We start from the raw sequence: 13,085 nt of genomic DNA on the forward strand, positions 1-13,085 counted from the left end.
TTATTCTAAAACAAAATGTATAACAAACAAATTTGTCACCTAGAAAGAAAATGGATCTTTCCAAGCCTGATGTCTCTGACGCTCAATTACTTCTTTTTTTAAAATATGTAATTTGTTTATTTTTTAGTTTTCCACACTCACTTCCACAAGAATTTGAATTCCAAATTTTCTCCTCATCTCTCCCCACCACCCACCCCAGGGCAGCATGCACCCCATCCACCCCTTCCTCCAGTCTATCCTCCCTTCTGTTAAACGCCCCCTCTCTTCTTTTATCCCCCTCCTCTCTATTTTCCTGTAGGGCAAAATAGATTTCTGTACCCCACTGCCTGTACATTTTATTTCCCAGTTGCATGCAAAAACAATTTTTAACATTCATTTTTAAAGCTTTGAGTTCCATATTCTCTCCCTTCCTCCCTCTCTACCCACCCTCATTGAAAAAGTAAGCAATTCAATATAGGTCATACATGTGTAGCCTTGCAAAACACTTCCACAATAGTTATGTTGCAAAAAACCAACCACATTTCCCTCTGTCCTGCCTTCCATTTATTCCACTCTCTCCCCTGACCTGTCTCCCCACAATAGTGTTTGCTTCTGATTATCCCTTTTCCCAATTTGCTGTCCCTTCTATTATATTCCCGCTCCTATTCCCTTCCCCCTTGCCTTCCTGCAGGGTAAAACTGATTTCCATACCCAATTGAGTGTGTGTTATTCCCATCTTAAGCTAAATCCCATGAAAGTAAGGCTCATTTATTCTTTTTCATCTACCCCCTCTTCACCTCCATTGTAAAAGCTTTCTTGCCTCTTTTATGTGAGATAATTTGCTATATTCTATCTCTCTCTTTCTCTTACTCCTACTACATTCCACTCAGCAGTAAATTTTGCTTTTAGGTATTCTTCCTTCATATTCAGCTCACCCTGTGCCCTCTACCTGTGCATATATATATGTATATGTGCATATACATATATATATAATAAATATTTATACACATATATACATATACCTATATATGTATACACACACATACACCCATGTATATATACATACCTACACATATACATACATATATATAATACACACATACATAAATATCCATACACATCTATATATAAAATATATAAATATATATATTCCCTCTACCCCAAGGTTGGAAAAAGGTCTCATGAGTTACAAATATCATCTTTCCATGTAGGAATGTAAACAGTTCAGCTTTAATGAGCTCCTTATGATTTCTCTTTCCTGTCTATCTTTTCACGTTTCTCTTGATTCTTATATCTGAAAGTCAAATTTTCTCTTCAGCTCTGGTCTTTTCAACAAGAATGCTTGAAAAGTCTTCTATTTCACTGAAATTCCATTTTTTCCCCTGAAGTATTATACTCAGTTTTGCTGGGTATGTGATTCTTGGTTTTAATCCTACCTCCTTTGACCTCTGGAATATCATATTCTAAGCCCTTCAATCCCTTAGCGTAGAAGCTGCTAAATCCTGTGTTATCTTGATTGTATTTCCATAATACTTGAATTGCTTCTTTCTAGATGCTTGTAATATTTTCTCCTTGACCAAGAAACTCTAGAAATTGCCTACAATATTAGTAGGAGTTTTCTTTTTGTGTTCTCTCAGGATATGATCAGTGAATTCTTTACATTTCTATTTTACCCTCTGGTCCTAGAAAATCAGGGCAGTTTTGCTTGATAATTTCTTGGAAAATGATGTCTAGGCTCTTTTTTTGATCATGGTTTTCAGGCAGACCAATAATTTTTAAATTATCTCTTCTGGATCTATTTTCCAGGTCAGCTGTTTTTCCAATGAGATGTTTCATACTTTCTTCTATTTTTTTAATTCTTTTGGTTTTGTTTTATAATTTCTTGACTACTCATAAAGTCATTAACTTCCATCTGCTTCATTTTAACTTTTAAAGAACTATTTTCTTCAGTGAACTTTTGGACCTCCTTTTCCATTTTGCCTGTTCTTTTTAAGGCATTCTTCTCCTCATTGGCTTTATGGACCTCTTTTGCCATTTGGGTAGGTCAGCATTTTTTTGGGTCTCCTTTAGCAAGGTGTTGACTTGTTTTGTATGATTTTTTTGCATTGCTCTCATTTCTCTTCCCAATTTTTCCTCTGCTTCTCTTACTTGATTTTCAAAATCCTTTTTGAGCTCTTCCATGCAATTCATATTTTTTTTGGAGGCTTTGGATGCAGAAGCCTATCTTGCTGTCTTCCTCCAGTTATATGCTTTGGTCTTCCTCTGGTTGTATGCTTTGATCTTCTTCATCCAAAAGGATGGAAAAAAATACCTTTTCACAACATTCTGGAGAACATTTTGGAACGATACCAAAAGGGTATAAAACTGTGCATGCCCTTTGATCCAACAATACCAGCGCTGGGTCTGTATCCCAAGGAGATCATAGGAAAGGGGAAGGGACCCACATGTACAGAAATGTTTATAGCAACTTTTTGTGCTGGCCAAGAATTGGAAATTGACAGAAAGCCCATCAGTTGGGGAATGACTGAATAAGATGTGGCATATGAATGTAATGGAATGCTACTGTTTCATAAAAAATAATAGGCAAGCAGACTTTAGAAAAACCTGGAAAGACTTACATGAATTGATGCTGAGTGAAGTGAGCAGAACCAGAACATTGTGCACCGTAACAGCAACACTATGCAATGACCAACTTTGACAGACCTAGCTCTTTTCAACAATGCAATGATCTAAGACAGTTCTGAAAAATTAATAATTGAGTCCAGAGAAAATACATCCAGAGAAAGAACTACAGAGTCTGAATCCAGATTGAAGCATATTATTCTCTCTCTCTTTTTTTCTTTCTCATGATTTTTCCATTTTGTTCTGATTCTTCTTTCATAACATGACTAATGTGGAAATATGTTCAATATGATAGCCTATATCAGATTGCATGCTCTCTTGAGGAGGGGGATGAGAAGGAGAAGGAAACATTTAGAACTCAAAATCTTATAAAAGTGAATGATGAAAACTAAAAAGAAATAAATTTTTTAAAAAGTAAAAAAAAAAAAAGAAAATACCTTTTTAACCAAGAAAGTAACCTTCTATAAGTCTTACGTTTTCCTTTTGGGGCATTTTCCCAGACAATTACTTGACTTTTGAGTCCTTTGTCAAGTAAAGTGTATACTACCCCAGGCTTCAAAGGTTTTATGCAGCTGTTCTCTGAGATATATCTAGGGACCTGTAAGTTTTCAGTTCTATGCCAAAGTGGCATAGCCAAGGGAGAGGTGTTTACTCCTCTCCAGGCCTGCACTCTGGTCTGTGAGCAACCACAAGGACTCTTTACTGCCCTGGAACTGGAACTACAAGTAGGATTTCCTCTCCACAGTAGCCACCAGCTCCACCAAGCCAGCATTCCTCCTCAACCCAGGACCATCACACTCAGGCCTGAGAACCATATCAACAGCTTGATTCCCCCAGGGTCTTTAGGCAAAGAGCTCCAGAAGCAGCTGCTTATACAGCTGGGGTTGCCACAGCCCTGGAGCTGGGGCTGATGGGGTTCTCCTCTCACCCAGGTTTCTCACTGACCTTTAAAGCTGTCTTTGGCATTTTGGGGGTTGAGAAATCTGAAAACCACAGCAGCTGCCCATGATTCAGCACCCTGAAGCCTGTTCCAGTCCTGTCTGTGCCTTGTGGCCCACACTGGGCTGTGCTCAGCTTTGAGCCTGGTGTAAGAGACCTTTCCTGCTGGCCTTCTAGGCTATATTGGGCTGGAAATCTGTTTCACTCTGTCATTTTGTGGCTTCTGCTGCTCTAGAATTTGTTTAGAGTCATTTTTATAGGTATTTTAAGAGCTTTGGGGAGAGAGCTTGAGAAGATCTGTATTTCTACTCCGCCATCTTGGTTCTGCCTCCCACTCATTTACTTCTGAGTCACTTCAAAATACAATCAAAACATCCAATATGTTCTTATGGCAGAACAAACTAATCTTAATACCGGCAGATCTGCAAAATTATAGCCCTTTTAACTTGAAGGAGCAACTTACCAAAGGTGAGCAGGGTAGCGGTTAACAAGGCTGCTGGCTGAGACCTAGAGAGCTCTAGTACGGTGAGGTAGGCAAAAGGGATCAACCAGGAGCCCAGGAAAGCACAGAACTGTCAGGTGAGAGCAAAAGTGAGGAGGAACAAGGAATCAGTTGCCAGTAAAATATACAAAGTATTAATGACTAACATTATTGCCTCATTACACATGTGAGATAGGTAGTTATAAGTATTATATACCATTTTGCAGATGAGGAGACAGGATCAGAGAAGTAACTGTCCCAGGGTCATACAATTGGTAAATATGGGAGCTATAATTCAAACCCCGATGTTCTGACTCCAAATCTAGTACTGTCCTACACCACAGTCCCTTTTACACTTGTTTGACTGACATTCTACCTTTGCAAAACTTCTCTGTGTTAGCACTAGAAAACACTAACTTTAGAGGCATGCTTTCTTTTCCATGTGGACAAGTAGCAGGCAATATACATTTATGGAGGACCTACTCTGGACACAATCCTGTCCAATGAACTACACAAAGTACTGGACAGGGTCAGAAGAGTTCAGTGGTGCTTTTAATGCTACCACTGACTGGATGGGTCAAATAGGTCCCCAGTTTTCCCATCAATGGCCTGAAGATGTGTAAAGGTCATGATAACATCTCTTCTGAAGTTCTCAAATGTCACAAGGTCTCTCCCCCCCCCCCAAAAACCCAAACCTTACATTTCCAGCACATCAAAAATAGGCATTTACACTGACACTCTCATCCCAACCAAAGAGAAGGTGTAGGTTTTAGAGAATGACTGCTTTAAATGTCTACATCTACATTTGGTTTCCACTTTTCTCCTCCCAAAAAACCATTCCTCTATAGGAAAAATCCATTTCGGAGGATTGGAGCGTTGGGACACTAGGGAAATCACTCATACAAAAAATGCTACAATAATTTTGAAAACTGAAAGGAATGTGTCCACACGTGAGTTTAATGTGAAAAAACAATTTATCAATAAACATTTATTAAGTGCCTACTTGGGGCCACTAGGTGGCACAGTGTTAGGAAGACTTATCTTCATGAATTCAATCTGGTCTCAGAAACTTACTAGCTGTGTGACCCTGGGCAAGTCACTTCACCCTGTTTGCCTCAGTTTTCTCATCTTTAAAATGAGTTTGAGAAGGAAAATGTAAACCACTCCATTATCTTTGCCAAGAAAACCCTAAATGGGGTCACAAAGAATTAGATATGACAAAGTGCCTACTATGTGCCAAGTACTGTGCTAAGCACTTAAAGATATTTAGTCTTCTTACTTAATTCAAACACCTTCTCTTCCCAGATAAGACCCAAGTATAATTTTCTGTTCTATATGGTGTTAGACACAATAGGGAGACTAAAAACTGGCTTAAAAATAAGATCCTCAAAAGGCAAAGGATTGTCTCTGTTGTTTTATACAGTATAACATAAGAGTACATACATGATAATTAGTCCAGAGCAGGGATGCAGAAAGAATTAAATATTCTGTTCAGTGTCTCTAAAGTATTTTAAAATCCTCAGAGAAAAAGTTTTTTATAAATGCAATTGAGCAGTGACTGACCAGAGCCCTGGGAAGTAGAGACTGGAGGCTCTCGCGCATACACGCGCACCGAGGCCAGCTCCGACTCCCTTCTCCAGCCCCTCCGGCTGCCTGCTGCACTCAGGACTTTTCTTGCCCTAAAGACATCCACCCTTCTGACCCAATCATGACCGACAAGTCTTTCTTCGACACCGATGTCAACACCCTGACCCGATTCGTCATGGAGGAGGGGAGGAAAGCCAAAGGCACCGGAGAGATGACCCAGTTGCTTAACAGCCTCTGCACCGCTGTCAAAGCCATCTCCTCTGCGGTGCGGAAAGCAGGCATAGCCAATCTGTATGGAATTGCTGGCTCTACCAATGTCACTGGTGACCAAGTCAAGAAGCTGGATGTTCTCTCCAATGATCTGGTTGTTAACATGCTAAAGTCATCCTTTGCCACATGTGTTCTTGTATCAGAAGAAAACAAGAACGCCATAATAATAGAGCCAGAAAAAAGGGGTAAATATGTGGTCTGTTTTGATCCTCTGGATGGTTCTTCGAACATTGACTGCCTTGCATCCATTGGAACTATTTTTGGCATTTACAGAAGGAATTCAACTGGTGAGCCTTCTGAGAAGGATGCTTTGCAGCCTGGCAGGAATCTAGTGGCTGCTGGGTATGCTCTCTATGGCAGTGCCACAATGTTAGTGCTGGCTATGGAATGTGGAGTCAACTGCTTTATGCTGGACCCGGCTATTGGGGAGTTCATTTTGGTTGAAAAGGATGTGAAGATAAAAAAGAGAGGCAATATCTACAGTCTTAATGAGGGCTATGCCAGGGACTTTGATCCTGCAATCGCTGAATATATCCAGAAGAAGAAATTTCCCCAGGATAACACAGCTCCTTACGGTGCAAGATATGTGGGCTCCATGGTGGCAGATGTGCATAGAACACTGGTGTATGGAGGAATCTTTTTGTATCCAGCCAACAAAAAGAGCCCCAAAGGAAAGCTGAGACTCCTGTATGAGTGTAACCCAATGGCCTTTGTCATGGAAAAAGCTGGAGGAATGGCTACCACAGGAGATAAAGCTGTGCTGGACGTCATTCCCACTGACATCCATGAGAGAGCACCCGTGATTCTGGGGTCCCCGGATGATGTGAATGAAGTCCTAGAGATTTACAAGAAGCATGCTTACAAGTGAAGATCTCATCTTCCCACATGGGCTGAGACATGAAAAAGAACAGGACCAAAGATCATAGTGAACTCTAACTTCCATGGCAGACCAACATCAAAGCAATTTTTTATTTCCCACAATCCTTTTGACATACCAAATACTGTATGGTGCTTTGGGCACCCTAACCAAAAGATAGTTTCCATAGGGTTACAAATGGTAAAGATATTTTGAGAGGTAGGGAAGCAAAAGATGAAATAAAATTGTTCTTCCTTAAAAAAAATAAAAAAATAAAAAAATAAATGCAATTGAATCATAGAATGCATTCTATATATACACAGAATCAGATTCAGAAAGAACCTTGCAGGTCATTTAGCAAAGCCCTTTTCTGAAGCCTAAATCCACTCTACAACATCCCTGATATTTGTCATACAGTCTCTGTTTGCACTCTTCTAGAGTGGGGAACTCACTTTCTAAAAATGCAGTGCACTCTCTCTTTAGACAGCTCTAATAAGGTCTTCTTTACTGAGCTCAAATCCACCTCCTTCTCATTCCCACCCTTCAGTCTTACTTCTACTATCTGGGGCAAAATACAAGTTTAAATGCTACTCTTCCATATCAAAGTTTTTCAAATATTTGAAATCCCTGATTGTCTTTAGGTGAAGACGTAGGCTTTAGCAACAGATGAAGCTTAAGTCACTTGGATTTCATTAACCAACAAAACCTTACCCCTCTCATCCCAATGTAATTGTGATGTTCGTATTTATCCCCAGGCTTCTGGAAAGGGAAGGTGCCATCATAACCACTCAGGTAACCAGCAAGTCCTATAAGCATCTGATGAGGGAGGAAAAGGACAATTAAAAGGGAAACATAGAGAATTTAAGGTAGCAAAATCACTCTTGTCTTCCCAAACCTCCCCCATTAAACTCTGTTCCAGCTGCACCCACAGTTTTAGAGCTCCCTCTGCTCACAGATCTAATTAGTAATACCATCTTCTCATGCAGTTTTTGTAAAGCAAAGGCCTTTTTGTCTGGAAAGTGCACTGCATGAAACAAAAGTTCTCTGTGCCTAGGAAATGGGATGGGGCTGGGGATTTCAGAGCTGGATTGAGTTCTTAGAATCTATAAAGACCAAAAGCAGTAGATATGTGAGAGGGAAATGGGAAAATCTGATGAGTGAGGATAATGAGTTGCTTCTCATTCAGCCTTATTTAATTTGTTGTGAAATCAGAAATGATCACACTGGGGGAAGACGATGGTTCATTCTATTTTCTGCCTGAACATTCTTCCAGATTGGTCCTGTGAAAGAGAAGAGAGATTCTGAAATATAAAAAAAAAAAGAGGCAGAAAGGAGAGGGAGGGAGAGACAGGGAGAGGAAGAGCAAGAGATTGGAAGCTGAGAAGGTGAGGTGAGAAAGAGGGAAGGGCAAAGGGTAAATGCAGAAGGAGCATTACAAAAGGAAAGAAGAAAAATAGTTCATTGAAAAGAGATACTTAGTTCTTTGTTACAAGGGATTGCTCTCTGGAAAGAAAGATAAGTTTGGAAAATAATGTAAAAAGAAAAGCTATTAATTAAAAAAAAACAAAACATAGAGACTAATTCCTAAACAAAAGAACTAATAAGCTCAACATCCCAAAAGAATTATTCCTGAAAAACTCGAAAGATGAAGATGTGATTTTTCAAACCTAAGCAAATTTAGCTATAAATTGGGATTGTGAATTATAAATTCTTAAGAAATTAGAGGATCATAGAATTTAGAGCTGAAAGGGACCTCAGAAATCATGTAATTAAACCACTTATGTTAGATGAGGAAATTGTGTCCCCTCATGTTAAAGACAAGGAAATTGTGACTCAGAGACCACAGGTGGAATAAAATAAGCCAGGATCTCTGTCCACAGATCTAATCAGTATCCTGTCTGCCACAGTGAACTGTTTACTCTGCCATAAGATTATAGGATTTAGAGCTGGAAAGGTCATTAGAGGTTATCAGCCTCTTATACCAATTTTTACATCACTTTTGAAATGGATAATGTAAAATCCTCCTTTATAGACATACACCAGAAAGCAGCTAAAGTATTAGTCTGGAATATCTATAGCAGACCAAAAAAAAAAGTCACTGGACTATTTGGTCCAACATGGTACCTGGGCCTGAAACAATCTACATTGGAAATAGAATACAGAGTAATGACTGGCTGCTTTAAAAACAACAACTCCTAGAAATACTGCCAGAGTGTATACTGCTCAGATCATTTTACCCAAAAACACAAGAATTCTTGTTTTTTCAGAAGTAACTGTAAGAAGCTTGGCATATGCTTGCCACAAAAGTATTACCCATTGTCAGAGGATGTGCGGGCGTAGTCTAATAAAAGAGGAATTTCCCCATAGGCAGTAAAGTACTCCACATACTTCTGTTTGTGGAAGATGTTGTTCTGACTGCATCAGGCCCCAGAATACTTCAGAGGCTCTTCAGAGTCTCCCAAATGATGAATTACTCAAAAAGGCACAACCCAACAACCAACAAAGGAAAAAAACAAATGGAAGAGGAATGCCTATTGTCCAGTCTATGATATGCAGTTGGATGGATTGCTCATCATGCACTGATCCCCCAGGGACCTTACATATGTAGACAATGAAATGGGCCCAGGATTGAAGAGGCAGAAAAGTGTGACCTGGATTACATCTGAGATCTCATATACAGAATAGCACCTGTCGTGAATCCAAGCTTCTCCCTAAAATAAACACAAATCCTTTTAACACCAATAATGCGTTAGTGAAGCTGTATGGCTGTAATTCATGAGATAATACAATCTCCAAAAAATCAAAATGGTGGCCTGCCCAAAGGGCAATGGAGAGACGTGACAGGAACAAAGAGGTAACACCACACTACCAATGGCAAAGTCCATGTAAGAAATATTGTAGAAGCTATCAAAGAAATGTGTGACCCAAAAAAGGACTTGTTCTAGTCATATAGCAAGAGCAAGGTAAAACTGATGAAGAGTGTATGTGATGTTTGGGTACTCAAGTAATGTCAAAGGACCTTGAGGGAGGTCCTAAAATAATGTATAGACAACCCATTTGAAGAATTTATGAGACCAGCAAAGATCACATAAGATGGAAAGGTGTGGACTGGAGACATACAAAACATTAGTGGGAGATCTATTAAAGTAAATTTTGAAGAGAAGGAAAAAAAAACTTTGAAAATGTATTTAGGTCTGAATCATAGTTTTAGGGCTAGGATTATGTAATCTGAATCTGAAAGGCTTTACAGCGAGATTCCAAAGTGGAATAAATTCAGTATTTATTTTGTACCCATGTGTGTCTATTCCTCTGCTAAGTGCTATAAGGGATACAAAGGAAGTAAAAGTAAGATAGTTTACATACCCCTTGTTGCACTACAAAAGTTTCTAACTAAATCAGAAACTGTGAAATTATTATTCCCCTAGAAACATTGTTCTAAATGGTGAAGATTCCCAGGCCTGGCCACAAAAGACTAATAAAGCCACTACCAGTAGCTACCAGAGTTCTGAGTTCTGGGGAACAGAGTACAAGAGAAAGGAGGAATAGGGCAACCTTTGGCAGAGAGCTGTGGTTACCAGGAGTTTCTGAGCCCAAACCAAGCCCCCAAAGCCACACTTTTAGCTGGGGACAATATAGCATGACTTCTCTGGGTTTAAGGAAGGCCAAAGTTCACCCCAGTCTTCCACCACTTGGAAACTTCCTACTGGAATTATTCTTGCTAAATGGTCATCTCTGTGGTTTCTTGCAGCAGAAGGAATGCACGTAGAAAATCAGTAGTTTGAAGCCCTCTCGATTCAGCGCCAGCCCCACTCTAATTACAGGCCTGCTTAAAATAAAATTATGAAAGCACATCTTTGGCAATCTCCCACCTCTCATAGCCTTCTACTTTCAGGTTAACACTACCACCATGATCCTCTACGCCCTTATGATCTAATGAGATATTACTTATAGAGAGCTTAGCACCATGCTTGGACACAGTAGGTGCTTAATAAATGCTTGCTCACTTCCCTCTTACTCCTCCCCCCCCATGATGTTCTAAGGTCTCCTTTGTATACCATATTTAAGCTTCTCATAAGTCTAACTAAAAGCAGTACTTGATTCAAACCTACCTTCCCTTTTCCTCCACCCAAATCAAACCTTCCATTATCTCACTATACCCAGATCAGCTAGCTATTGGGAAAAGGAAATCTAACTAAACTAATTTACACAAATGTGTAAATAACAGGTAAACTCTTAGCCCTCACATACTTGTTTGTAATTTTATGAATAGATTCATGGAAACCCAAATGGTTCTCTAGATGACAGAATTTTAGGGAAGTATGACAAAGTGAATGAAGTGAAAAATACCAGAGTTTTATGTGGGGAATTTATTTTTGAGTAGGAAGAGTACTATTTTGTCAAGTCAGCCTTGATTCAAGGTCCAATCCCAAATTAACTCCCTTACAAATTCTTTCCTTTTTCTATTTTAAAGCAGAAAAAACTCAAACCTACAGATTCTCAGAAAATAAGTTCTGTTTTTGTTTTCATAATGCCGAGGAACCGTAATACAGCTCAGGGTGAGAAAGTGGTTGGGGACCATGAAGAAGATAAAGACAGGGCTTTCCTGGCTGATTGTTTGTAATTCGGGTACTATATGTGGCATGGTACCTACCCCAGCTAGCTAACCAACCAACAACTAGCTGAAGAGATTTTCCAGCCCACGTAGCAAAAAACAGAGCTCCTCACCTTCCCCAGAGGTGGATGAACATCAAAGAAAAAGGTACGATTGATATAGTAACTTCCCATTTTTCCAAAGTGAGTTTCATCCCAACTAGAGCAAAAATAAAAGAAAATGATGACTTAGTAACAGCAAACCACCCAGCTCCTGCATTCACAGCTTAAATTTGCTACGCATAAATCATGTTACTGATCAAGGTACGGATGGTTCTACTTTTCAGCTCTTACTTCCTCTCAGTCTCCCCTGAAGTTCAAGGAAAGGTGTTGATGTTGCTGCTGGTGGTGGTGGTGGTGTGACAGTTTTCTAGTGATTTTCCATCCTAATTCAGTTTCTGTAAGCATAAAGCATCTCACACATAAACTATAAAAAGTGTTTTTATTTCTCATAAAACATGTATGGTTCCAGGTTGCAAGCAAGTATCATTAGGACTGGAGACCGCACTACAAATATAACTTTAGCAAATGAACAGATGGGTATTCCCAAACCCACACTCATAGGACTGTTCGTTAATCTTGTTCTTTGCCACAGTTACATTCTCCTGCTCCATCTTTCACACTGTTACATAGTTGCTATAATAACCAAGTTGCAGTTTGATTCATTGGTCAGTTAAAAGTTGCACCAAAGTCTCTCTTTCTAACTGAAGTCCAGTTTTTTAAACCTTCTATAAAAGTAGGCTATGGGCTTCTACGCTTCCTCAGTTCACTTCTCTCTAAATATTTAAGAAGAGAATCTAGAACAATCTATTCCTAGAGGGCAATTCTAGACCTGGTTTCCCAGAAGCATAATCATCTCCCTTTGATATGGGAACAAGGGCAAAAAAATGTCTCTTTGCTGCTGCCACCTAAAAATTTAAGATATTACCAGTATAGGTACGGCGAAAACAGTTGTCCCAATGCTTTCCCCAATGTCATTAGGCTAAATTCACTGCGCATAGAAAGCAGTGAAGAAGTCCTAAATGCATTAAATCATTTCTGTAAATGATGGTTAAGTCTTTAAAAATATTCTGGCAACACAGAATTATTCTCTTTCCCTAGGTAAGAAATCCTACACAGATGAACAAGCAGGGTTGAGGGCTAGTGTCTCAGCCCTTCAAAATTCATTCATTCAACAGGTGAAAAGTTTTTGCAGACTTAGGCTGAACCAAACCTTTCACTGGCAGGCCTCACCTCCAATCACGCCCCGCCCCCTGGTCTGCTCAGCCAATCAGACGGCTACTCGTCCCCTCCCCGTTGCCATGGCGCCCCGGCCTCTCACCAGACGTGCGCCGGCTCGTGCAACCGGTGGAAGCGAGTGGCGAAGGCCAACGTGGTGACTGCGGCCAGCAGGACCCACCCCACGGCCTGCCCGGGGGACTTTGGTCTCGGTTGCGGAGGCTGCTTAGAGCACTGGCCTCCATCCTCGACGGCCAGCTCCGGCCCTGATACTGCAACCCCGGGAGCCTTCGTCCTGCAGCGGTCCCGACGGAGGCGAAGCCCGGACTCCCCCAGGCCTACTCCCCCCGCTGCTGGGCACATCCTTCCTCCGTTCTGTCCAGGCCCAGAGGCAGACCCTTTCTCCTCGCCCCCCCTCAGCATGAGGCGGCCTGGGAAATGTAGTTCTCCCTTTGTTTGCCCCGCCCCTTAGCCTCAATCAAA

At 40.5% G+C, this 13,085-nt stretch overlaps 2 protein-coding genes across 4 annotated transcripts in view; one reads left to right on the forward strand and one right to left on the reverse strand.

Moving 5' to 3' along the window:
- Positions 1 to 13,025, reverse strand: part of POMT2 (protein O-mannosyltransferase 2) — a 42,996-nt gene extending 29,971 nt beyond the window's left edge. For 2 of the 3 annotated variants that reach the window (XM_072622351.1, XM_072622350.1), the window contains exons 1-4: positions 12,706 to 13,025; positions 11,460 to 11,544; positions 7,446 to 7,550; positions 4,004 to 4,112 (exon numbers count right to left, since the gene is read on the reverse strand). In XM_072622351.1, the coding sequence (XP_072478452.1) occupies positions 4,004 to 4,112; positions 7,446 to 7,550; positions 11,460 to 11,544; positions 12,706 to 13,025 (619 nt within the window). Of the gene's footprint in view, positions 1 to 4,003; positions 4,113 to 7,445; positions 7,551 to 11,459; positions 11,545 to 11,678; positions 11,739 to 12,705 lie in introns of those variants that run through there. The other variant, XM_072622352.1, reaches the window with a different exon arrangement.
- On the forward strand, positions 5,580 to 7,019 carry LOC140514593 (fructose-1,6-bisphosphatase 1). The gene has a single exon (XM_072625088.1). It carries the CDS (start codon positions 5,730 to 5,732, stop codon positions 6,744 to 6,746), a length of 1,017 nt encoding a protein of 338 aa, XP_072481189.1. The 5' UTR covers positions 5,580 to 5,729; the 3' UTR covers positions 6,747 to 7,019.
- Positions 13,026 to 13,085: the final 60 nt, after the last annotated feature.

Source organism: Notamacropus eugenii, chromosome 7 (genome assembly GCF_028372415.1).
Source record: "Notamacropus eugenii isolate mMacEug1 chromosome 7, mMacEug1.pri_v2, whole genome shotgun sequence".
NCBI lineage: Eukaryota > Metazoa > Chordata > Mammalia > Diprotodontia > Macropodidae > Notamacropus > Notamacropus eugenii.

Excerpts from the sequence above, each read along its gene's own strand:
- LOC140514593 (XM_072625088.1), top strand. The coding sequence starts at position 5,730 with ATGACCGACAAGTCTTTCTTCGACACCGATGTCAACACCCTGACCCGA.